The sequence below is a fragment of the Colobus angolensis genome, unplaced genomic scaffold, assembly GCF_000951035.1.
Source record: "Colobus angolensis palliatus isolate OR3802 unplaced genomic scaffold, Cang.pa_1.0 Scaffold22, whole genome shotgun sequence".
NCBI classification, from domain to species: domain Eukaryota; kingdom Metazoa; phylum Chordata; class Mammalia; order Primates; family Cercopithecidae; genus Colobus; species Colobus angolensis.
Window position 1 is genome coordinate 5,490,924 of NW_012115377.1, and position 24,622 is coordinate 5,515,545.

Genomic DNA, 24,622 nt, shown 5'->3' on the forward strand with positions numbered 1-24,622 from the left:
ACCACCATGCCCAGTTAATTTTTGTATTTTTAGTAGAGATGGGGTTTCGCCATGTTGGGCAGGCTGGTCTGGAACTCCTGACCTCAGGTGATCCGCCCACCTCAGCCTCCCAAAGTGCTGGGATTACAGGCATGAACCATCATGCCCGGCCTCATTTTTACATGTTTTGTAGAGATAGACTCTCATGATGTTGCCCAGGCTGGTTTTAAACTCCTGATCTCAGGCGATCCTCCCTCCTCATACCAGTTCTCAGGACAGGTTGTTGAGAACTCCTCAGGCTCTGAGGACACTGAGGTGGGAGGGAACCCACACCCTCCCCGCCCCTCGCCCCCCAGTGAAAACATTCTTATGTCAGGACTCGTATTACTGAACACAAACCGTGGTTCTCTGGACAATGCAGGCATCTGTTTCTCTTTCTCTTCCAGAAATCCTTTTAAATGGTGCTAAGAAATTACTGAGGTTGAAACACACACACACAAAACCCAAGGACAAAAGGATGCATACCTCAGACTCTTGACCTTGAAGGGAGCAATGAAACCAGCCCCCATAGAGGCAGGGGTCTGGAGAGGTCTGGTGGAACCTGAGTGTCGCCTGCCGCGCACAGGGGCCTCGCTCGGGACTGGGCCTCTCTGGCTCTGACTTCTGGGGTGAGGCGGGGATGGAAGCCATCCCCGGAGCAGAGGTGGAGATGGGGGCTGTCAGGTTTCATTAAGGTTCGTCCCACATAGGGCCCTCCTCTAAACTTCTTGCTTCTCTAGGTGAGTCTCTGACACTGGCGTCACCCAGAAGAAATACAGGTTCTCAGGCCAGGCGCCGTGGCTCACACCTGTACTCCCAGCACTTTGGGAGGCTGAGGCGGGTGGATCACCTGAGGTCAGGAGTTTGAGGCCAGCCTGGCCAACGTGGTGAAACCCCATCTCTACTAAAAATACAAAAATTACCCGGGCATGGTGGCGTGGGTCTGTAATCCCAGTTGTTCGAGTGGCTGAAGCAGGAGAATTGCTTGAGCCCAGAAGGTGGAGGTTGTAGTGAGCCGAGATTGCGGCAGTGCCACCTGGGCAACAGAGTGAGACTCTGTCTTAAGAAAAAAAGAAAAGAAAAGAAAAAAGAAAAGAGAGAAAAGAGAAAGAAAAAAGAAAAAGAAAGAAAAGAAAGAAATGCAGATTCCCAGGCCCACACCAGACCTGCAGAAGCTGAATCTGCTTTGAAACGACGCTCCCCTGTGGGAGGCAGATGCATTCTTAAGTTTGGGAGGTGCAGACACCCAGACCCCTTCTCCTGGGTTTATAGGTTGGGCGGTCAGGAGATCCACTAGCCTGAGCCCGTGGGAGCTGCCCAGAGGCCCCTGGGCTCTGAACACCTGAGGGACAGCCCTGAGCACTGTCAGGGCTCTGGCTAGAGCACTGCCCTGGCCCTTTGGCCCTAGGTGGTGTCGGATAACACAGCGTTTTCCCGGAAGCCCGAGGGATCAGTCACATCTGGAAGAGAAGATGGTGAACGCAGACCCACAAGACGCACAAGCAATAGAGAAACTAGCAACTTGAAAATGGGCTCCGTAAATGCTTTCCGAGAGGCCCGCCCATGGCCTATGTTAGCTCAACTCTCTGGGTGCTGGGCGCGACCATCCAGTCCTTGGCAGAGTCTTGGTAGCAACTGTCACCATTCCTACTTGATCTCATTTTCCTGAGGATCTGGAGGGGATGGGCAGCGTGGACCCATTTCACAGAGGGTAGAGCGGACACTCAGAGAGCCAGAGACTTTCCCCCGGGTCGCACACTGGGGAGTGGTGTAAGAGCCAGGATTTGAACCTGGACTCTCTGACCTTGAGACCCCTAACCATTCCCATCCCAAAGGAGATCAGTCTCACGGAGGGGACACTCAGGACGGTCCCAGGGCTCGGAAGTGACTATGGTTCCACATACAGACGGGGGAAGAGGCAGGATCCTCGGGTCACTGTTCGGGGAGCACTGGTGTGGGAAGCAGACAGAGGGGGGCCATATCCAGGGGCCACTCAGTGGGCCCACTGACCTGTGAACCTGGAGAAGAGGGGCATCTGGGTGGGAGCTGAAGGGCCGTGGGTGAGCCAGCACAGGGCACACCGAACTGGGTGTCCCCTCGTGGGCTCCCGGGGCCTGGCCCAGGCTTACCTTGGAGGGAGGAGGTCCCCATCCCCTAGCACTCTATTACTGGGCTGCTCACAAGTGACACACCATCACCCCTACACCAGCACATCTCAATGATCCCACTTCATTTATTACCAAAATATCACAGAATTCCAGTCATAGTTAACATACAGCGTTTAACACGAACCTGATACCTGTAGAAAGAACTGAGTATCCGGACAATTGAGTCGTTTGGAACTGTAAGCCACGCCCCAAACCGCATCACTCCGTACTTCAAAAATACGCTTTTTTGAGAGCTTTGGAAACTGAATTAAAATGTCTACACAGCTATGAACAATTGTTTAATAAAACTTTTTCATGTTTCCATTACATGTAAATATATCAATTTGGCATCTCTATAAAAACTCTGAAAATGGTGCAAAAGTTTCATTCTCTTTGAGAAAGCCATTGACAAAAAATATTCACACTTCACTAAAATTTTGAAAAATGGTCTTCTTTCAAAGTTTCTTTATTACTCTGAAGTCTTCTGGGTTATCAAAATCTAGGTTTGCTTTTTCCTCCTAAAACACTAAAGAACATTTATTCACAAGGATTAAAAATAAAAATAAAAAGGCAATGGGCTGATGGAAAACCGGTGAGGGCTTTTCTTTGTTTTTTTTTTTTCTGAAAATAATTTAAAAAACTTAAAAGTTACATAAGCATCTTCAAAAGAACACAATGGGATTCATTTTGTTGTTGACTTTTGGACACCAGTGTCAGACTTTATTGAAAACAAACCCATGTAAAAACAAAGTTAAAATGAAAAATGGCACCTGAAAAATAAATTATTTTATATAAAACAAATCAGTAACTTAAAACACGCTAATATACAAAAGGTCTAACCATCTACTGTACAACATGGGAATCGGTTAAGAGAGCCTCCCCTCCCCCAAAGCAAGTCACTGTAAACGGAACATCACATGGTCATGGTCAAAGAGGTGGCCCCAAACCAACGGAAAAGCCTTCTCTTCTAGTGGAAGAAAAATCCAGTCCTGTCAAAGTCTCCGTTAGCCAAACTTAGGTACTGGCGGTGACTTACAAGTGAGAAAAAAAAAAAATTGCTTTTTTTAAATGGCCAAGAAAAAAACCTGAATGATGTCACTGAAAGGTAGAAAAATAGGATCCGGCCATTAGAAGTCAGGGGAAATCAAAAGGTTTGGAAACGTGAACCCTGCCTGGGATCCGAGATTCAGATTCTACTGCCATCGTTACATGCCAATTGCCAATGCCACTCAAAAAAAAAAGCACTTGTGACTTCAGGGCTGTCTTGGGAAGTTTGGGGACAGGACTCCCTGACCCCCCGAGTCTGCTGAACCCCAGGGGTCTCTGCTAAGGAGCTGCCTCAGGTCCTAGTAGGTGAGGTAGGTCTGGGGAAGATGGGAGGGGACTGAGGTGGAGGGAGGGGTGGAGGGACAGAGGATAGAGGCCTCCTGTCAGCTGAATTCTTACTCTCTTTCATCCAACACAGGAAGGCTGCGAAAAGCACATGGAAATAAAACCGGGCTGAATGGGATGTGAAATGTAACAGCTGAGTGATGTCAATTTCGATTTTCAAGTCCGATGCAGGACTGGGTGAGTCATGTCTTTTCAATGCCTGGTGGACACATGGCCTTCATTTGGAAGCAAACTGGTCAAGGAATTGCCACTAACCGTCTTCGGGTGCTTCTATTTCTCTGATCCAGCAGGGACCCCTGGGCTGCCAGCTCCAAAGGGCCGGCCTTGGCTCCCGACAGCAGCACGATTCAGTCCCTGGAGACTGGGTCTCCAGGACTAAGGCCAAGCGCAGACTCTCAGAGGTTAAGGCAGCTGCCCTTGGCCAGGAAAAGGCTCACCTTCCAGGAGAAGGTGGTGGAACCCACCCAGCACCACCTGCGGGCAGGCCCCTGAGGAAGTCCATGGATTTCAGGATATTCACGCAGGATAGTGGCTAAGGAGGGGACTCAGCACCCGGGAGGGAATCAGTCACAGAGCTGTGACTAGAGGCACAGCCAGCACAGAAAACTGTGGCTTGGCAAATCACACTGAAAACGAAATAATGGCAGAGCCAAGGGGGAACAAGGGAGAATTCATCAGGAAGCAGGTTCACAAATTCGGAGTTGCCTGGGGTCTAACTACCAGAGGAAGTTACACACAGGTCAAAAGGGAATTCAATCAAAGCCTCTTTGGTATTTCCCAAACCAGATTTTTGATAAATGAACATTATCTACTCTGAACACTTTTTCATCGAAATTCCCAAATAAAAGGAAAGCACTCATTTTTGTTAAATACAAATACGACTCATCTATGTAAAATTTTTAAAGAAATGGTTTCTTTTGAGTTGTGCCTTTTTTAAGAAAAGGGATCTCCCCTTTGCAAACAGTCCTTGGCAAGATGTAATGAACTTTAAGGGCACAGGGCCAGCAACTAGAACCTTGATGGGAACGGAGATTGCTTTTCAGGAGTGACAGTTCAAAAGCTAAATCCTTCCACAAGCTTGCAAGTTAAGACTCCCAAGTAAAGGCATTGGAATTTTTTAGCTAGAAGGCTGTTCAAACAGCAGAGACCACATACAATGAGAATATTCCTGAACTGAGAAACTTCAGGGAGCTCTCAAAGGCTCATACACTTCACAGTTTCTTCTCACCTGTCCCAGCATCAGAACAACTGATAGGATTCAGATAAAAGGGGGCGAGGAAAGAAGCTGAGGTGCTGGCTACAAGCCCGTCATCATTTTCACAGTTGAAGCTTAAGACAGAGTTCTCTGTTGAATGCTAGCTACGGGCATGTATGGCAGTGAGACTCCAGGGGGAGTTTCAGAAGCGGGAATCCAGCCTTCCATCAGAAAGTGCTGGCTCCCACCTTCCATATGAAGATGTTGGCTCCCACCTTCCATCAGAAAGTGCTGGCTCCCACCTTCCATATGAAGATGTTGGCTCCCACCTTCTATTTGGCCCGGGGAAACCTGAAAGGCTTCTTTTTCCAGGAAAACATTCTGGTCCCAGGGTGGAGACTGCTCTCCGGCAACAGAGCAGGGACCCTCTTTTGTGTCGAATCTGGGCAAACGGGCCTCGGTTTTGGCTTTTCCTGAGGAGCTGGGATTCTGTGGGAGAAAGGAGGTCCTCTCTGGCACCAGGCCGACTTTTATGAGACGCGGCCTGGGTACAGATGGCAACATCATCAATTTGCAAGCATCGCGCACACAGCCTCTCAGTAAAAGATCAGGGAAAGGGGAGGGGATGGCATCCTCAATTGTCCAGGGGCTTCTTGAGACGCTGACCTGCTCTGGGGACGGTGGTGCCTGCCTATTGCTCAATTCCTCACTTCAATAAATAAATAAATAAATAGATCGGTATAAACAAACAGATAAATACAGCCGTCATCTCATGAGAGCAGTAACTAAAAAACAGCCTACGGTCACGTTTTAGTCTCACGTCAAGGTTAAAAACTGCTGGTACTAAGTTATCCTGTTTGTGATTCTCTCTGTATACTAGTTATTTATAAACGCCAGATCCCAGTCCTGAGGAGTTTTGGGCGATCTGGCCCTGCCTATTTCATAGGCTTTCTCTTTCACCCTTCCTTCCGGCTCCCGGTTTAAAAGCCACCAGCCTGTAACTGCACATTCCTGCGTCACATATTCAGAAATGCTTTTGCTTGAGGCAAGTATTGGTTTCTTAAGATCTTACGACTCCTCCCTGAATGCTGGGCCGCCTGCACCTTCCCTAGCCAAAAAGAAAGAAAAGGTAAAATAAAAAACAAAACAAAATTCGAGCAAAACAAAATCAAATTTAATGGTCTTAAATGCAAAAGTAAAAACAAACAAAAAACACAAAAAAGCAAAAGAAAATTAACAGAACAGAACAACCCAAAATGTCAAGGCAGTTATGAAGAGAACTTTGAGGGTTAATCTTTAAAACTACAAATCAAAGGTTTTGGTTAATAGATAACTGGCAAGAAGTAAGTACTTTTCTGCTGAGTGTTCATACAAAAGCAAAATTCCAAAACAAAATCTGACTAAAATAGAAAAAGGTCTAAGCGCTCACGAGAAGGGATGCGAGAAATACAATGCTCAAATGTTTCTGTGTTATTAAAAAACAGAGCTATCTTACGCCTCCAAGCTATGTTAAATGCTCTGGAAAATGGGAGAAATTATCGTGAACAACAGTATCCAATGTGTGGGGCGCTGTGCATGCAATGTGTGGACAGAAACTCGGGGCGTCAGAGTAGCAACACATCTTCAGGCGTGCCTGGAGCTTAGATCTAACTCTGGAATATACTGGAGTTTCCCTGAAACTCTTTGGTCCATTCCCATTGGTGCCTGGGCTTACGAAACACGTTTGTGTCCTTCTCTGGAGGGCCCGCCCAGCATGCGGCCCCCGGCCCCAGTGGTGGCCCAAGCTGGATGGGCCCACCGCCATTCCCAGGACCATTTGGCAGAGCCCGGGACTGAGTGAGCAGGAGGTGGCAACGGGACCTGCCTGGAAAAGGAACTTCCTGTCAACCAAAGCATACATCGCTTACAATGTTGAAGCGGTTGAGAAAACGCACACTCAGCATCTGTCTAACATCTTTAGATTAAAAACTAAAACTAAAAGGTGATTTTTTTTTGCTACCCAGTCTGTGGAGACATTGAATGAAACGCGTGTTAGACAGTCTTAGAGGTTAAAGCATGCTTCAGGTTCACCACCATCCAGAGGGACTGGTTAGTCAATGCAGTTCTACTTAGATTTCTGTTTAATATATATCTTAAAGGAAATAACTTACGAAACTTAAGATTGGTCTAACATTGTGGGATTTCAAACATTTGAACATGTCGGTTGCATCCCAGAGTATAAAAACCTTCTCACTTCTCATTCAGACAAAGACAAACACTTGTGAAAATTGGCGCAAAATGAGTTGTACACTAACAAGAAAAGTTTCAACTCCTTCACTCTTAATTATCTATTCCGTACAAAAAAAAAGCATGAGCGAGTTATTTGTGGGACTTGTTGGTTTTGAAGGAAACCTGTAAGATCTTGTCCCCCAGGCGGTAGCCGTTCAGGCTGGCTATGGCCATCGCGGCTTCTTCATAGTTTGTCATGGTCACAAAGCCAAACCCTTTGCACTTGTTGGTGTTGAAGTCGCGGATCACTTTCACATTGGTGACGGCGCCAAAGGGCCCAAACATCTGCCAGAGGATCCCCTCATCGGCGTCCTGCCCCAGGTTGTAGATGAAAATGCACCAGCCGGAGGAGGCGTTTCCGGGCACGTTGACGCCAGAGAGACCGCTCATGTGATCGACGCCCATGGGGGAGAACCTGGCGGACAGAGAGCAAGCGTCAGGCCACGGTCAGCGCAGGCGGCCTGGTGATGGGGCAAGGCCTGGATGCATGCTGACCGTGGCCGCTGGGCCCCATCCCGCTCTGCGCAGCCACGAGGTGCTCACAGTCGAGACACCTGCATGGGTCAAAACCACGACACTGTTTTAAACTGGGAGGAATTAAATATGGTAATGGAGGGGCGGGACCCTGTTCTATAGGCAGCTGACTCTGAGGGGCTGGTTGGTGACCTCCACTCCTCCCACTGTGTATGTGGGGGTTTCTGTTTAGGGGTTCCCCACATTTTAGATGCGCTTCTCCTGGTCCTCCATTGAGGGTAGAAACGCTCTGCAGGCGCTGACAGCCTCAGCTCTCCCTGGAGGAAACTCTCCTCGTACTGTGGGGTATGTGCAGGGGCTGAACTCCTTTTTCCAGATTTTACACCTTCCCCTCATCATGACCCACCCCCAAGGGTTCACAGCCCAGTGGTCTTTGGTTAGAGCACGCCTTTGCCAGGGCCACTGTAGGGCCCAAGAATTCCTTCCCAAGCACCAGGCAGCCAACCTTCTGTGGCTGCAGTTCAACATCCCACGAGGGCCAGGGGCCAAACCACTGAGGGCTGGGAACTCAAGGGAGAGGGAAGGGCCCTGGGACACCAGCAACTGCAGGCTCACCAAACTTGACCACACACATGGGGCTTTCCACAGTGATACTTTTATTTACATAAAAAACAGGCCTTTCTGGGCCAGGCGTGGTGGCTCAAGCTCAGAATCCCAGGACTTTCAGAGGCCAAGGTGGGAGGATCACTGGAGGCCAGGGGTTTGAGACCAGCCTGGGCAACACAGAGAGACCCCATCTCTAGGAAACCAAACAAACAAAAACCTCATCAAACTAAAACCAAACTAAACTAAAATAAAGCCTTCTGAAAACGTACAGAAGATGCCCTAATAAGGATTAAGGTAGATGACAAAACAGTTCCTAAAGCCATGCTTCCCTCTGGAACTTTCTCAAATTAAAAAAGTAAAGGTCTGAGGGTCAGTTTGGGAATATCTGAGTACCGTGTATCTGTGAAGCCAGCATCTGTGAAGCCGCACGATGCATGCAGAGAAGGATTACCTGCTCCAAAATAAAACTGGGCTTCAGGCTATGGCCCTATCAGCTAAGGTAAGCGAGTACCTTCAAGTGCCATTAAACAGATTCACCCTCTCAACAGACACAAGAGGACACCAGCTCCCACGGGGCAGCTCACTAGCCCAAGGGTGATTTTCTTTTTTTTTTTGAGACAGGGTCTCACTATGTTGTCCAGTATGGTCTCAAACTCTTAGGCTCAAGTGATCCTCCTGCCTCCAGAGTAGCTGGGACCACAGGTGTGCGCCACCACACTGGGCTAATTTTTACATTTTTTGTAGAGACAGGGTCTGTGTTGTCCAGACTGGTCCCAAATGCCTGGGCTCAAGTGATCCTCCTGCTTTGGCCTCCCAAAGTGTTGGGATTACAGGCATGAGTCAATGCGACTGGACTTCTTCAGAATTACTCTTGTTGGTAGTTTTTCTCCTGCTGATTTCTCTGGTCTTGACAGTCATAAATCTCTCTTTTCCTCCAACCCAATTCTCTGGGCTTTTCTGGACGTGATAGGGACTGACGGCAAACTCCCTGCAGTCTGGGTCTTTCTTCCTCCTCTTCTCTCGGCCTCCTGAGCAGATCTTTCCCTCTAGCCTCTCCCGCCCTCCCCACTTCCTTCCATAACTTTGTCTTGGTGGTTGTCCTGCCACTCACTTTCCTGCTCGACCAGAAATGTCCACTCCTCTGGTTTCCCCTTTCTTTTCCCGTCCTCATTACTGAGACCAGAGTCCCATGTCTCCTCCTCCAACCTTCCCTGTCTTCCTTCCAGGCTAAGGAGCAGTTCACCCAATGCCACTGCTCATATAGCCTGCCCCGTCAAGAGCAGTGCCAACTGTATGGTGGGATTCCTACAGCTGGATTTTAAAATTCAGCTCCATTCTGTCCAGAGAAGCTTCCCCAGCCTTGTCTTCAACCCAGACACCTCAAGGCAGGCAGGCCAGCTTTGGAATATGAGCCAGGCGGAGAATGCTGGGTAACTCAGCCATGAGAATAACACCTCTCACAGCAGCATGTGTGGCAGTGGGCAGCGCCCACCCGGCCTCACTGTTAAAACAACAATGGGGCGGGGCTCACGCCTATAATCCCGGTATGTTGGGAGGCTGAGGTAGGAGGATCACTTGAGGCTAGGAGTTTAAGACCAGCCTGGGCAACATAGTGAGACTCCATCTCAACAAAAAATAAAAACATTAAAAATTTTAAAATGGGTTATCTGTCCTTGTCATCCCTGAGATAAGCCCTCGATGTCACTCCTTGAGGAACGAAACAAAACAGCCCTGACACTGAGACCTCTGCTGTTTCTGAGGCAACAGCACACCAGATCCTGGAGTCCAAGGCCCTGACTCTCATCACCTCTCTCCCACTTCATCCTGGCAGCCAGAACGATTTTCAGGATGGAAAGACTAAGGAATCCGGGAAAACTGTTCCCGTCTAGGACAGGGCTCATAAACAGAATGCATACTTATCACATTCACCAGTACAAATGACTGCACAAGGCAGGTGTATGAAACAGGTTTGCCTTAGGGCTGCTGATCACGTATGTCTAGGAACTCTGGAAGATCTGCTCTCACCCGACTACACCTAAGGCAGCATCTTTTCTCCCACAGATATGAGACGTTCATTATTCATTTACTTTTTAGAGACAGGGTCTCACTCTGTCACCCAGGCTGCAGTACAGTGGTGCAATCATAGTTCACTGCAGCCTCCACTTCCTGGGTTCAAGCGATCCTCCCGCCGTGGCTTCCTGAGTAGTTGGGACTAAAGGCCAGCACCACCACGCCCAGTTTTTTCATTATTTTTGTAGGAACGGGGGTCTCACTTTGCTGCCCAGACTGCTCAAACTCAGGGCTTCAAGTAATCCTCCTACCTCGGCCTCCTGATAGCTGAGATTACTGGTGTGTGCTCCCCGACACTGGGCATGAAAGCATCTTTAAAGCTCGCTGCTCCGTTCTGTTACTAGGAACTGCGTGTTGAAGCTCTAAGCGCTCACACTCATAGCAACTGGTGGGGACTGGCGCCGTCTTTTTAAAAAAAAAAAAAAAAAAAAAGGTTCTGGCTCTGTGGCCCAGGGGTGCAGTGGTATGATCACAACCCACTGCAGCCTCAACCTCCTGGGCTCAAGCAATCCTCCCACCTCAGCTTCCTGAGTTGCTGCAACTACAGGAGTGCACCACCATGCCTGGCCAGTTTTGTATTTTTTGTAGAGATGGGGTCTCACAATATTGCCCAGGTTGGTCTTGAACTCCTGGGCTCAATCGATCTTCCTCTCTTGGCCACCCAAGGTGCCAGGATTACAGGAATGAGCCACTGTGTCTAGCCTGGAGTCACCGTTTTGGTTCCCATGAAAGACAACGCCCCATCGGAAGTAAACGGCTCTCCTACAGACACCTTTCTGATGGAAGCTGTGGTGCGGAGCTGCAGAATGGTTCTGAAACGTGTTCTCTGACAGGATCAGTCTAGCGTTCCCGTGGTTTCTATTCTGTGGCTGTGCTGTCGCCCACCAGCGGGGCTACGGATGGCTTTCAGGAGTGCGCACCCTCCCGACCCACCTGAATCTCTGCGCCTGGTGGTGAACGGGGCCTCCGAACCGTCGCGCTGGCGAGTGGTACAGCTGCGAGAGGAGTGCCACGTTTTTGTTCTGGTTGGGGTTGGCTGCAAACTTCACTGTGATGGGCTCAGAGGAACCTGGGGGTTTATGACCATTGAAACTGGTAATTGCCTCTTCTGCCTCCGACCGTTTGTCAAACCGGATAAACGCAACCCCTCTGGACAAACCTTTTTAACAAACCAACAAAAATGGAGTTAGGGGAAAAAATGCTAGGACTTTCAAAACTGAAAAGCAAAAGTCAGGTCAGTCTACTGTGGGCCAGGCTGGAAGTCTGGTTAAGGAAATAAACAAAAATTAACCTAAAAGTGAAAACAAATGGATGGAGTAAAGAAAACCAATGACTAACAGAAGATTAAAGCTTCAGATTTTCTTCCCGGCTGAAGCCACGACTCCACGGTGTCAGCGCCCAAAGATATTTTGGTGACAGACATCCCCAATAGACACCCAAGCCTCTTATTTGGAAGAAAGCAACATTAGGAAACAGCATATCCACCGTCACTATTTAGCTGCCAGATGCCCACCACAGAGTGGGGGTGTGGGTGTGGTGTGGGGTTGATGGGTAACAGGGTCGGGGTGGGGACTGCGTCTGAGAGTTCCTCCCTGGGCTCTGGGGCCACCCTCCTGGCTGCTGTCTCTGGGGCCCGCTGTGACAGTGGGCCTCGTGGCCGAGCCTCCTGCCAAGGTGCCCAGCTCAGCCTGCATGCCCTCTCCTTCATGCCAGGAGGGAGTGGGATCCTGTGGCTGCCCCCTGCCAGCTCCGTGCTGCTGCCATCACCTCACTCCTGTCTTGGGATACTCTACTCTAAGGTCCTGCACCCTCCCGTGGGCCCCAAATTGCCGTCAGAATCAAATGAGGCCAGAACACTGCCCAGGCTCACACAGCAGAGCTGAACGTATCCACAGGCTCGCCAGGCAGGCCTGGGGTCCCTGTGTGGGAAGGGCCAGGGCCCCAATAGCCAAGCCCAGAGGGCACCTTCTCTTGCCACCTCAACTGAGCCACCCAAGGGCCAGTCCTAGGTTCCAGGCTGAACCCAATCGCTGGATGGGGCAGCGTGAGACCTGAGGCCCGTCCTACTGTGGGTAGCATTGGTGTGAGACACTGAGCAAGGCGGGTGGAAGGAGAGCATGGCTGTCCTCCACCCCTGCCCGTCCATACACTAGGCCCGGGAGGGAAACGTGAGTAGCCCGTCCCTTGAGGAACGTGGGGAGCGGGCTGGGAACTGGATGAGGGGATGGGGGTGAGGGCACACTGAGCAGCGGACTAGCTCCTTCTCCTGGGGCGAGGACATGATGGGGTCAGGGGAAGGCCTGGGGATGGGAGACGTGACAGCTGAGGGCCAGTCTGAGTGATGTCACTGGGTGGCAGTCATGGGTGTGTCCCAGTGGGAGAGGCCGCTGCAGACAACCCAACCGAAACACCCTGCTTCTCAAGACTTTTAGTCAAGCCAGGCCAAGGCTCGTGCCTGTGGTCTCAGCTACTCCAGAGGCTAAGGCAAGAGAATCGTCTGAGGCCAGGAGTTCAAGACCAGCCTGGACAACATAGTAAGATCTCATCTCTTAAGGAAAAAGAAAGACTTCCAGTCAAAGGGTGTCTTAAGTCAGGTTTCTTCTCCAGGCAAAGCCGTCTGGCACATGGTAATGAACAATGACCAAAATCAGGCAGCCTGGAGCCGTGGGTGACCTGTCCAGCAGGCACCCAACTGTCCCCATGTCCTGTCTCCACGTCTCTCCCGGCACCTTACTCCACCACTTCCCAGAGGGTCCCGCCAGCTGCCCCACAATCGTGACACTGCAGGCCCCACGTGAACACACAGACAGCAGCCTTAGTAAGGTCAGACCTAGCGCTACGCACATGTGCCAGGAATATTCTGGGGCTCAAGCTCATTTCTGAGCTGCTGCTCAGAAGGAACACCTGAAAACATAACCCTGACAGATGCTGTTTTCTTTGACTCTCTCACGACACGAATGACAGCTTAAGTCAGTCTTGGAAACCTAAATGAAAATCTAACTTTAGGCAAATACGACTGAGAGCTGACGCTGGCCGGCTCGTAGGGAAGCTGGCTCCAAGCAGATGGCTTCACTCTGTTTCTAAAGACCTTGCGGCACAGCAGAAAGAAGGCATGAAGGCATGCGTGCAAGTGTGGGCTCCTCTGGTGTTGTCAAGTGGCTTTCAAATGCAAACTGCCTGAGTGAAATGAAGAAAACTCAAGTAAGCGGGGCAGGAGCGATGCTGTTTAACACAGGGGGATATCAATTCACTCATTTATGTAATGGATGTATACTTTCTAAAGATGGCTCTGCATTTTTTTTTTGTCTTCCCCTAGTGTTTTTTATTTTTAATTTGTTTTTAAGATGGAGTCTCACTCTGTCACCCAGGCTGGAGTACAATGGCACGATCTCAGTTCACTGCAACCCCCACCTCCCCGGTTCCAGTGGTTCTCCTGCCTCAGCCTCCCGAGTAGGTGGGACTCCAGGTGCCCGCCATCATGGCCGGTTAATTTTTATTTTATTTTATTTTACTTTATTTAGTTGAGATGGAGTTTCACTCTTTTTGCCCAGGGTGGAGTGCAATAGTGCAATCTCGGCTTACTGCAACCTCCGCCTCCCAGATTCAAGTGATTCTCCTGCCTCGGCCTCCCCAGTAGCTGGGATTACAGGTGCCTGCCACCAAGCCTGGCTAATTTTTTGTATTTTTAGTAGAGACAGGGTTTCACCATGTTGGCCAGGATGGTCTTGACCTCTCGACCTCGTGATCCACATGCCTCGGCCTCCCAAAGTGTTGGGATTACAGGCATGAGCCACTGCGCCTGGCCCATTTTTAGTAGAAATGGAGTTTTGCCATGTTGGCCAGGCTGGTCTTGAACTGCTTACCTCAGGAGATCCACCCGCCTCGGCCTCCCAAAGTGCTGGGATTACAGGCGTGAGCCACCGTGCCCGGCCCTCTTGTGTTTTTTAGAATTTAACAGCAGAGTCCAAGAAACAGCATAATCTCCAGATGAATACACTATAAAGTTCACAATTAAGATGGATACAGAAGCAAAGGGATAAAAAAAAATTAAGCTGTTTCAGCTTAGGATGGGATTTTTTTCTTTTTTTAAAAAAGAGTTGGGATCTCGCTATGTTGGCCAGGCTGTTCTGAACTCCTGGGCTCAAGCAATCCTCCCACCTCAGCCTCCCAAAGTATTAGATTACAGGTGTGAGCCACCGCGCCCAGCCATCCTCGTCTATTTAACACTAAAAAGCCCATCGCAGGAAGGCAAACTCCACACAGGCTGGTTTGCCACACACTTCTCTTCCCTGCTGTCCGCCTTGCGCCGCATGAGGTCCCAGGAACAGGCACCCTCTGTGCCCAGCAGAGGGAGCCATAGCCCTGGGATGGGAGCCTCACCTTCCCACCAATTCTGCACCCTGGGGTGGGAAGCAGAGCTGGGGAGACACTCCTGGCTCCCTTTTCTGCCTCCCTCACCCCTCTACAAAGATGCCAAAGGTTGCTTATGCCACCTTGAGGTTCACAGCTGACCTGGTGGGCGATACTGAGGTGCCCCCAACACCCTGGGAGACACTACCTTGCAGAGGGAAAGGAAGCAATGCCCCCAGCAGCTGTGTGCAGAGGTGAGTTCCCCCTGCCTGTGGCCTGTGTGTGCCTGAGAGACGGGGGAAGGCCCCGGGAGAGTTGGGTGGCTGGAGGCATGCTCTCAGGCACTGGGGGCTCCAAGTGGAGTGCAGGCTCCCATCATCAGGACCGTACTGGACACAGACAGGCCGAGGCAAAGCCGTGCATGTGGGGTCTAGAGGAGGAGAGTGGGCTGTGGACCGGCGAGGTCAGCTTCCCCAGCCCCGGGCCCTGCGCAGCCCCCTCAGATGCCGTAATGCAAAGTGGGGGGCAAGGAACCCACACACTGGCCCACCGACAGGATTGTTCTCTCAGCTGGCACTTAAAGGTAAGTGAGGGGACTTCAGGAACCACAGGAGATTCTTCTGGTACAAATCAGGGGAGTTTACACCAAGTAACTGGCATCCCCCGACCCTCTCCCCAGAGCGAAGACAGAATGGAGGCGGCCGTGTGAGTGAGCCCTGTCCTTTGGCACTGCTGGGTGCCAGGGCACGAGTCTGTGCTAGGCTACAGGCAGCCCCCAGAGCCCCCGTGAAGTGCACAGGGGCCCTTCCCCTCCTCGGGCCCCAGCGGGACCGAAGGCTGGCAGCAGCAGGGCTGGTGCATGCCAGGTGGGGTTCCCACAGCCGGCCAGGAGGGAGAGACTGATAAGGCTGCCCACCCCAAAGCATGCAGCTCAGGGCACGCAGGACAACGTGCATGCCCCTCCAGCCTGCAGGCCAGGAAGGCCCCACCTGTGTGCACACGAAAGGCAAGGCTCTGGGCTGTTGGGGGAGTGCTGCTGTTCTCTCGAAAAGAGGTCACCTCAGAGCACGACTTCCTGTGGCCCAACTACTCGGTGTTATTTCAACATCACAGCCAAGGTGGCGCACAGTCTGTGTGGAAAGAATATGAAAACCACCCATGCAACGAACACACAGGCCTCACTGGGCTTGGGGAGTGTACTCTTCCCTCCTGGTTGGTCAGCACACTCCTGCTCCTGCCCCAAACACAGCTGAGCGATCCTAAGTCCCCTCAGGGTGGCCCGAGCTCCCCGTCCCCCAGGCGGGGCCACGTGCAGGGCTTGGCAAAGGATGTAGTGGTGCACTAGTTCCTAGCCTAGTGTGGCAGGTGGGCCGGGAAGTGGGGCCAGAGCACAGCCGTGAACGTGCACATGTCCCCTGCTCATCTCTGCCTGATGGTGTCACACAAAGCCCAGTGCCCATGTCCAATGCCAAGACAGCATGGGAGGGTCAGCAAAGTGGCCAGGATTGCCTGCCCATTAGAGGAATTCACTGCCATGTGCTCTGTGCATTTTAGATGTGCTCCCCAGAAAAGGGCATCCGAATTCTGGGGATTTGGGCCATCAGACTACTGCACCCCAAATGCCTGCAATGAAAGTCACAGTGGACAAATGTGTAGCAGCCTTTTTTTTTTTTTTTCCCCAAAAGAAACAGGATCTTGCTCTGTTGCCCAGGCTGAAGTGTAGTGGCACGATCACGGCTCACCACAGCTGTGAACTCCTGGGCTCAAGAAGTCCTCCCGCCTCAGTCTCCTGAGCAGCTGTGATGACAAGCCCACACCACCGCACCTGGCTACAGTATCCTTTTTTTTTTTGAGATGGAATCCCGCTTTGTTGCCCAGGCTGGAGCTCAGTGGTGCAATCTTGGCTGGCCGCGATCTCCGCCTCCTGGGTTCAGGCGATTCTCTTGCCTCAGCTTCCCGAGTCGCTGAGATTACAGGCACCTGCCACCATACCCGGCTAATTTTTGTATTTTTAGTAGAGATGGGACTTCACCATGTTGGCCAGGCTGGTCTCGAACTCCTGATCTCAGGTGATCCATCTGCCCTGGCCTCCCAAAGTGCTGGGATTATAGGCGTGAGCCACCACAGCCGGCCTGCAGTGTCCTTTTCACCCCGTTCATGGGCAAGACCAGACATTTGGGTGCCTGAGGGAAGGTGCTAGAATCTCTTGGTGTCTTCACCATACATGAAATGCTGGCCTAATCCCTGGCTTTTTTTTTTTTTTTTTTTTTTTTTTTGAGACGGAGTCTCGCTGTGTCACTCAGGCTGGAGTGCAGTCACATGATCTCAGCTCACTGCAACCTCCGCTTCCCGGGTTCACACCATTCTCCTGCCTCGGCCTCCCAAGTAGCTGGGACTATAGGCGCCCACCACCATGCCCAGCTAATTTTTTGTATTTTTAGTAGAGACGGGGTTTCACCGTGTTGGTCAGGCTGGTCTCGATCTCCTGACCTCATGATCCACCCGCCTCGGCCTCCCAAAGTGCTGGGATTACAGGTGTGAGCCACCACGCCCAGCCATCCCCAGCTTCTTTTAACGCCATCTTACCTCCTCAGCCTTCTCAAACCAAAGTCAACGTCTTCTCATTTTGGTGTTGTCCTCGTTTGCAGAATAACTAATGACATTTAAAATCAAACAGTGATCTGCCTTCCCTAGAAAACCCAGCCCCCACCTAGAGAACACCCTCCCCATGCGTCTCGGGTCCCTCTGGTACCTGTGGTCTGATCCACGAGGACTCGCGAGTTGATGATCCGCCCAAACCGAGAGAACATGTCCTCTACGTCCTTCTGGGTCATGGTCCGAGGGAGCCCGCTGATGTACAAGTTGGCATCTTTGATGACCTCTGAGCTCGGGCGAGCATACGACACCTTGAGAACACAACCACTTTCTGAGATTAGGACAGGTACGTGGCCAAAGCATTGAGGAAGGTGCTAAATTTTAGGTTAGGGAAAGCCAACACTGTGTGGTAAGAATTCATGCAAAGAACGATTATCATCACTGACGCTCACCACCTGCAGCCGCATGGTGGCAAGCTCACTGTGCAATGGGCCGTGGGCCGGGGTGCCTGGCAGCGCTTCCTCACTGGGTGCTCACCATCCTCAAAGAGGCAAGCATGACTCCTATGTCACCAAGCCCAGCAACTGAGGGCCCGACACTTGTGGATGGCCACCTCTCTGATGTGCTGGACAATGAGCCAGTGCCAGAGATAGGTCCTGGTGCCCGAAAGAGGTCCGTGCTGCAGCAGGCAAGCAAGATGGGAGCTACTGGGAGCGCACGAGACTCCACGAGACGCCCCTGCCAAAGAGGAAGCTTGCCACGGAAGCCCTGATGGGGGCCGAGGGTTCCGGGAGGACCCCGAGTTTGTACTCAAATCCACTCAAGCGTTCAATATTAAATGACTCAACACCTTTTGGATTTTTATTTTGCAAAATCAAAGAAAACTGAAGAGAACCTTCTGCGTACTTTGTCAAAATGGTACATTCATCATTTGTGTGGAGAGGGTAGTGAGGGGAGCCCGCAGGCCGATGCAAGACAAGGTCTTCAGTGCTTTTTCAGGTTAGCGCTGACAGCCGTGCAGACCCCACGGGCCCAGAAGGAGAAAAAGGACCATGGCGGAACCCCTCTGCCTGTGAAGGGGCAGCCTGGCAGGACTCACAGCCTCGTCAGCAGGCTGGGATATGCAGGAGGGAGCAGGAGAGGAGGGAGCAAGAGAGGAGGGAGCAGGAGCTGTGTGCCCGGGAAGGGTGGGGACTTGAACCTGTGCGAAAGAAAGTACGTTCCCTTTGAGGGAGGGGCACAGAACTGATGAGCCAAGGTAACTGAGACCAGAACGCAGGGAGAAACCGCCACTCAGGAGTCACTGGGCAGAATCTGTGTGCCGAGAACACACACACAGCATCCTCTGAGAAGCTCCTATCATGTCCCAGAGAAGGAACGACAGACATTGCCCCCATTCACAGGGCAGCGGGCGGCCCAGCAGGGGAACAGGAGAGCCCCATGAGGAGAGGAGTGTGGGGCTAGAGGCCAGCTCCGCCCGGTAGCGGTGGGAATTGCGGGAGCATGTCATTACGGGGCCCAAGAGGTCTCTGGGGAAGCCGTGCTGCTCTCAGGCCAGGGGCACCTCCATCAGCCTGTAGGCAGGAGCTCTGGGGACATTTGGCCACCCCATGATGTGGGTCAGGGGCTGCCAGTGCTGTCCCCAGAGAAAAAGAGGCTGCCTTGGCCCCCAGCCTCCCCTACAGTGTCCAGGCCTGCCCTGGCTCGCTGCAGACCCGTCTGGACTGGGGCAGTATTTTGGGGCCTGCCAAACCGTGACCCTGGCGCCAGTGGAGCAGAGCTGAGGCTGTCACTGACTGGACCTACTGCCGTCCCTGGATGAAGCCCCAGAGGAGAAGCGCCCTAGAGCCAAGTGCTGGGGAAAGCTCTGATGCCTCCCAAGGACAGGTATGTCCAAGCACCATGGGAACTCCGCTTTCCTCTTCTCTGGACACGGTCACATTCAGTCAGGCTAGAATCAGAGCAGCTGGTGCACAGCAGGCGTGCACTGACCTGGGGATCCCCGGCCCCTCGGCCAGAACCCTCTTTCCTAAGCTCCCAACATCGTTTGCTCTTTGGCCTCAATCGGGTCTTTTTCTGGCTGCCGATGCTCAATAATTCATCCAGTGAGGGGTTCAATCGTGTTCCCCCCACCCCCCAATCCAAATTCATATGCCGAAGTCCTAACCCCTTGGGATTTCAAAACGTGACCTGATTTGGATACAGTCATTGGGTGTGTAATCAGTTAAGATGAGGTCACACTGGTATAGGGTGATCTCTAATCAAATGTGACTGATGTCCTTACAAAAAAGGAAATTTAGGCCAGGTGTGGTGGCACAGGCCAGTAATCCCACTGTTTTGGGAGGCTGAGGTGGGAGGATCGCTTGAACCCAGAAGTTCAAGACCAGCCCAGGCAACACGGCAAGACCCCATCTCTACAAAAAATAAAATTAGCTGGTCGTGGTGGCACACACCTCTAGTCCCAGCTACACGGGAGGCTAAGGTGGGAGGATCACCTTAGCGCAGGAGTTTGAGGCTGCAGTGAGCCACGATCACACCACTGCAGTCCAGCCTGGGTGACTGAGTGAGGCCCTGTCTTTAAAAAAAAAAAAATTCAATTTAGAAAGGCAGGAAATGTGGACACAGGCACTCACACAGGGAGAAGGCTGTGTGAAGACAGACGCAGACTGGGGTGATGCTTCTCTAAGCCAAGGAACGCCAGAGACCGCCAGCCTCCACCAGAAGCTGTCATAGAGGCCTCTTGAACAGATCCCTACCCAGTGCCTTCGAGAGAAACCAACCCTGCTGACACCATGGTCTTGGGCTTCCAGTCTCCAGAACCCTGAGTCAATACCTTTCTTCTGTTGAAGCAACCTGGCCTGTGGGGCTTTGTCATGGCAGCTGAGCAAACTCCTGACCACTCTGCTTGCCACGGATCCCTCCACCGGCATCAACGCCCAGTTCCTCCTCTCCCTATTTACTTCTTGACTGCATTGATCATGACCTGACACGCTACATATTTCATTTACTTTTTTAGCTTTTTTTGTAGAGACAGGGTCTCACTATGTTGCTCAGGTTAGACTTGAACTCCTGGGCCCAAGTGATCCTCTTGCCCCAGCCTCCCAAATGGCTTGGATTACAGGCATGCGCCACCCTGCCTGGCATCTATTTTATTTATTTAACTTTTAACTTTGCAAACAGACTCTGTGAGGGCCAGACTTGTGTGTTTCCTGCCATATCCAAAGCACTCAGAGCAGCCTCTGGTGAATGGCAGACATCTGGGGACTGCTGCTGTGTGAATGGAGTGTGCAGTTGCCGCTGCTGTGAAGAATGTCTGCCTATCTGCACTGCAGTCCCCAGCGCTGGCTTCTGTGGGTGACAGGAGTTTTGCTGTTCTGGTTCCTGAGGCTTGGTTCTCACAATGTGCTAGGGAAGCCTCCAGGTGATGTTAAGTGCCTGTAGCCACACACAGCACCCGGTTTCACACCCTGGCTTTGCCCCTCCATCCCTCCGTGACCTTGGCAGAGCTGTTTCACGACTGGAAACATCAGCTTCTTCAACCCAAATCTAGGGACCACTTTCTATGGGGCTGTGGAGAGGGCACGTGAGACATGGGATGGAAGGTCTGGCCTCCTGTCAGCCTTTGGTAAACACCGGCTGTGTGTGGCATACGGGGACCCAGCAGTGATGCAGAGCTGCACACAGAGACTGTGCGGCGTCCCGGCAGGGACACCGAGCTGCATCTGGGACATGCTCGGCCTGTCGCCTCCGTGCAGGACCACTCTCACTGTGGCTGCTTGGGCTGCTACTACGGGGAAAAGACAGATAGGGATGAGGAGACAGGACTCCCCCTCTCCACTCTGCCATCAAGGGAATGACATCAGGACCAAAGAGGACAGAGCAAACGGGGTGAAAGCAAGGGCATGTCTCGGCTGTCTATGCAGGGCTGGGGCCTCAGAGCCCAGGGTGAGCACAAGACTCCAGAAGGCCCTGCCTGCAGGGGAGGAGTGGGGCAGAGGCTTGGGGCCAGCCTGCATTTCCCAGGATGTGCCTGGCCACTGGGTTTCCTTTAGGATGTGGCCCTTGCCTTGTGCCCCTGCAGGTCGTCCTGCTGCTCAGAATACCCTCATCCCCACCCTGGCCTGGCTAACTCCCTCTCCTCCTCCAGATCTCAACTCTGGCTTTCTTGAAGGAGCCTCCCCTGGCACTGGCCACTATTATAGGCTCCTGAGCCCACCCTGGGACCACCTTACAGTGAACAGTGGGCACCGCTAGGCTCCCCGAGGGCAGACCACGGGACAGGGACCCCCAGCACCTGGCAGAGGGCTTGGCCCTAGCCCGTATTGTCTGTCATAAAGGATTTGTCTGGTCTCTGTCCCAGATTCTTAGGAGAGAGTTTGTAAAACTTCTGGAATTTCTGTCTTTGTTACCATGAGGCCTTCGATCCCACTTGAGTTTGCGCTAAGTGATGGCTCAGGATGGGTCCCAGCACCAGAAAGACCAAGTATGTGACTAGAGGGCTGGGGCTCTGAGCTGGGTGATACAGGCCTGACCTCCGGGGTGGGGGAGGGGAAAGGGGTGCTGGGGATGGAGTTCAATCACATGGCCGAAGAGTCAATCGGTCATGCATTCGTAAGGAGCCCAGTAAAAATGCCAGACACCAAAGCTATATGGAGCCTCCCGGCAGGTGCACAGGTCACACGCAGGGAGGACAAGGCACCTGATCCCACCAGGTGCAGACATGTGAGCTCTGTGCTTGGGACCCTTCCTGTGTGGCTCTTCATTTGGCATGCCCTGAATTGCAACCTTTATAAACAAACTGTCATCAGAAGCGTGAGTTCCAGGAGTCATTCTAGTGAGTCACGCACCTTGAAGGGGTGGCGGGAACCTCTGAATTTGTAGCCAGTTGGTAAGAAGTGCAGGGGCCTGGGGACCCCCAAAGGGTGACTGGCATCTGAGGTGAGGGCAGTCTCATTGGGGACCATGGCCTTAAATGTGTAGGGGCTGTGCTAACTCTGGGTACTGGTGTCAGAACAGAACTGTAGGATACCAGGTGGCGTCAGACCAACATGGAATAAAAAGTTCCAGGATGAGTGGAATGCACAACTCCATCCAGGCCCTTATGACGCTGCACAGATGAACCACCCTTAAACTGGGGAGGGCAGGGGATCCGAAGTCCCTCAGTATCGAGGTACCTGGACCAGCACCAGACACTGGCCAGGGGCTCAATAAAGGTTTGCAGAATGAACACGCTTGGAGCACAGAGGACCCCAGGGCTGCACCAGGGGAACTGCTAGAGAAGCCAGGCCCAGGCAGCCTCGGGGAGACCTAGGGAGAAATTACTGAGGGCTGTCACATCCCCATGAGGCTGGCCTGTTTCTGCAGAACTAGGACAATGGTGGGAAGCCAGAGAACCAGACTCTGCCAGCAGAGGGCAAGGCCGCTGAAGGTGAGGTAGGCTTCTGCACGTATGGCCGGGATGATGGGGAGGGACACCTGCCCAGGCCTGAGCCCCTGGGGTTCTGTAGGCTCTGGCTCCAAACTCAGGCAGCCACTCCAGCCTTTCCCACCAACATCAATCCTAGAGAGGCAAGAGAGTCCTGTTTATGCACTGGGCACCCGGCTCTTGCATTTGAGTAAACAGAACAGCTGCGCAGGAATAATCAACTGTTCTGCTCCACACCTCCGCCTGGCTGCCTCAGAAACAAGAATCTTCAAACATTTTCTAAATGGAGGAAAGAATTCCTAGATGGGGAGTCCAGGGCCAAGGATAAGCCACCCGGGGCTGGAGGTGATTCCGGAAGGGCCGCCCCTGCTCAGGTGGAAACCCATGGCGCTTGGCTGCCCTCAGCAGCCCCCACCAGGGAAGGCACCTCTGAGGACCTGCGCTGGATATGAGGATGCAGGAGTGGCACGCCTGCCCTCAGGGAGCCCACTGCACACCACGCCCATGCGGCACGGGGCAGGTCTGGAAGAGCTGCTGTTGAGCGAGGGTTTGGCCCCTGAGTAACCAAGATTATGGGGCAGTCTCAAGGCAGGGACAGAGGCCACCTCTTGGCTGAAGGTGCTGCCACTGCCAGGTCACAGGACCCCTCTTGGTGGGCAGGCAAAAACCCAGGCTCCCAGGCCCACCCTGCAGTGACTCAGGAGGCCCCCTACAGCCTGGGAATCTGTATTTCACAGCTCCCCAGGGGCCCTGATCATCGGTGCAGGTCCAAGAGGGACCCTTCTGGGCGCCCAGTGTGACTCAGGGAGCACCTTTCTCTGGGGCAGGGGCATCTAGCAGATCTAAAGGCTCACACAGGACCACCTCATTCCAAATGGCCTTAGAGCAAGAGAGGGGATACTGGCCGGCAAGCTCTCACGTCTGTGGGTACCCTGTGAAGGCCGGCACTGAGGGTGGGTCGGTGCAGTGGCTGCTGCAGGAAGCCTGGTTGCAGGGGCCTGCCTGGGACGCGGGAGGCTTAGGGAAGGCCCAGCAGCACCCAGGACTGACAGGAGACCAGGGAGCAAAGGTCGGAAAGACACGAGGCTTGATCCAGACGGCAGGAGCTGCCCACGGACCCAGGAGCCAGAAGGCAGGCACGTGCAGACGGGGGTGAAGTGGGGCTCGGGGTTGGCAGCCCCCGCGCACGAGGGCACGGGTCAGATGATGAGGACAGAGGAAATCCTTCTGTGTGACCTGGAGGACCTGCGACTCGTCCCAGGAAGCCACCATGGCCCTGCTGGAGGTGCCGCTCCTGGGTTGCTGCACAGTTGGCTTCCTCTAGTCACCTGCCGCTGTGAAGCTTCCACACACGGCAACCGCCTGTCACACACGGCTATCCTCTGTCTAGTTTACTGTCTGTACCGCCGACCCATGGGGGCACTGAGTTTGTCTGTTTTGGTCACCGTGGGGCACACAGTAGGTGCTGAGTGAGGTGCTGGGTGAGAGAAGGGTTACAACTGGCCTCAAGGAGCGCAGAGGGAGCGCTGGGCAGGCTGGGAGTGGATGGAGCTGTCCAGGGATGGGAACACAGCAAGTCAGGCAGGAGAGACAACAGGGGAGGCCTGGGAGCTGACGCAACCTGGGGGCACCCTGGGCGGGGAGTTGGCCCTGAACCACCTATGTAAGGCCTGGGACGGTCACCACCTGACCAGGGTATCTGATGGGAGCCCCCGAGGAGGCGTGGCTGTGCTCATAGTCCCCTGGAGAGTGACTGTGAGGCTGGGCGGGGCTCAGCACAGACCTGTGCCTAGGGCAGGAATGGATGCGGTGATGATCAGATCCCTTTACCTTAATGGTTTTTGACTGGAGCCTCAAGCCGTTCAGCGTGTTGATTGCTCTCTCTGCATCCTTTGCGGTCACGTAGTTCACAAAGCCATAGCCCAAGCTGTGTCCTGTGCGGGAGAACACAAGGACACTGGTAAGCTGACAGTCTGCAAGTGAGGGACAGGGAGGTCGGGAAGTACTTTATCTGCCTGGCCTTTGGGAAATGGGATTACAGGTGCTAGCAAACTTTCTTACTTTGGCAAACACGTACATTTT

At 52.7% G+C, this 24,622-nt stretch overlaps 1 protein-coding gene across 3 annotated transcripts in view; it reads right to left on the bottom strand.

Annotated features, from left to right (window-relative positions):
- Positions 1–5,904: 5,904 nt before the first annotated feature.
- ELAVL1 (ELAV like RNA binding protein 1) overlaps positions 5,905–24,622 on the bottom strand; it is a 30,965-nt gene continuing 12,247 nt past the window's right edge. Inside the window, exons 2-7 of one of the 3 annotated variants that reach the window (XM_011943596.1) lie at positions 24,371–24,474; positions 17,273–17,426; positions 11,100–11,329; positions 10,773–10,790; positions 8,240–8,293; positions 5,905–7,455 (exon numbers count right to left, since the gene is read on the bottom strand). In XM_011943596.1, coding sequence (XP_011798986.1) covers positions 7,111–7,455; positions 8,240–8,293; positions 10,773–10,790; positions 11,100–11,329; positions 17,273–17,426; positions 24,371–24,474 — 905 coding nt within the window. In that variant the 3' untranslated portion in view covers positions 5,905–7,110. Of the gene's footprint in view, positions 7,456–8,239; positions 8,294–9,459; positions 9,480–10,772; positions 10,791–11,099; positions 11,330–17,272; positions 17,427–24,370; positions 24,475–24,622 lie in introns of all 3 variants that reach the window. The other 2 variants (XM_011943597.1, XM_011943598.1) reach the window with 2 other exon arrangements.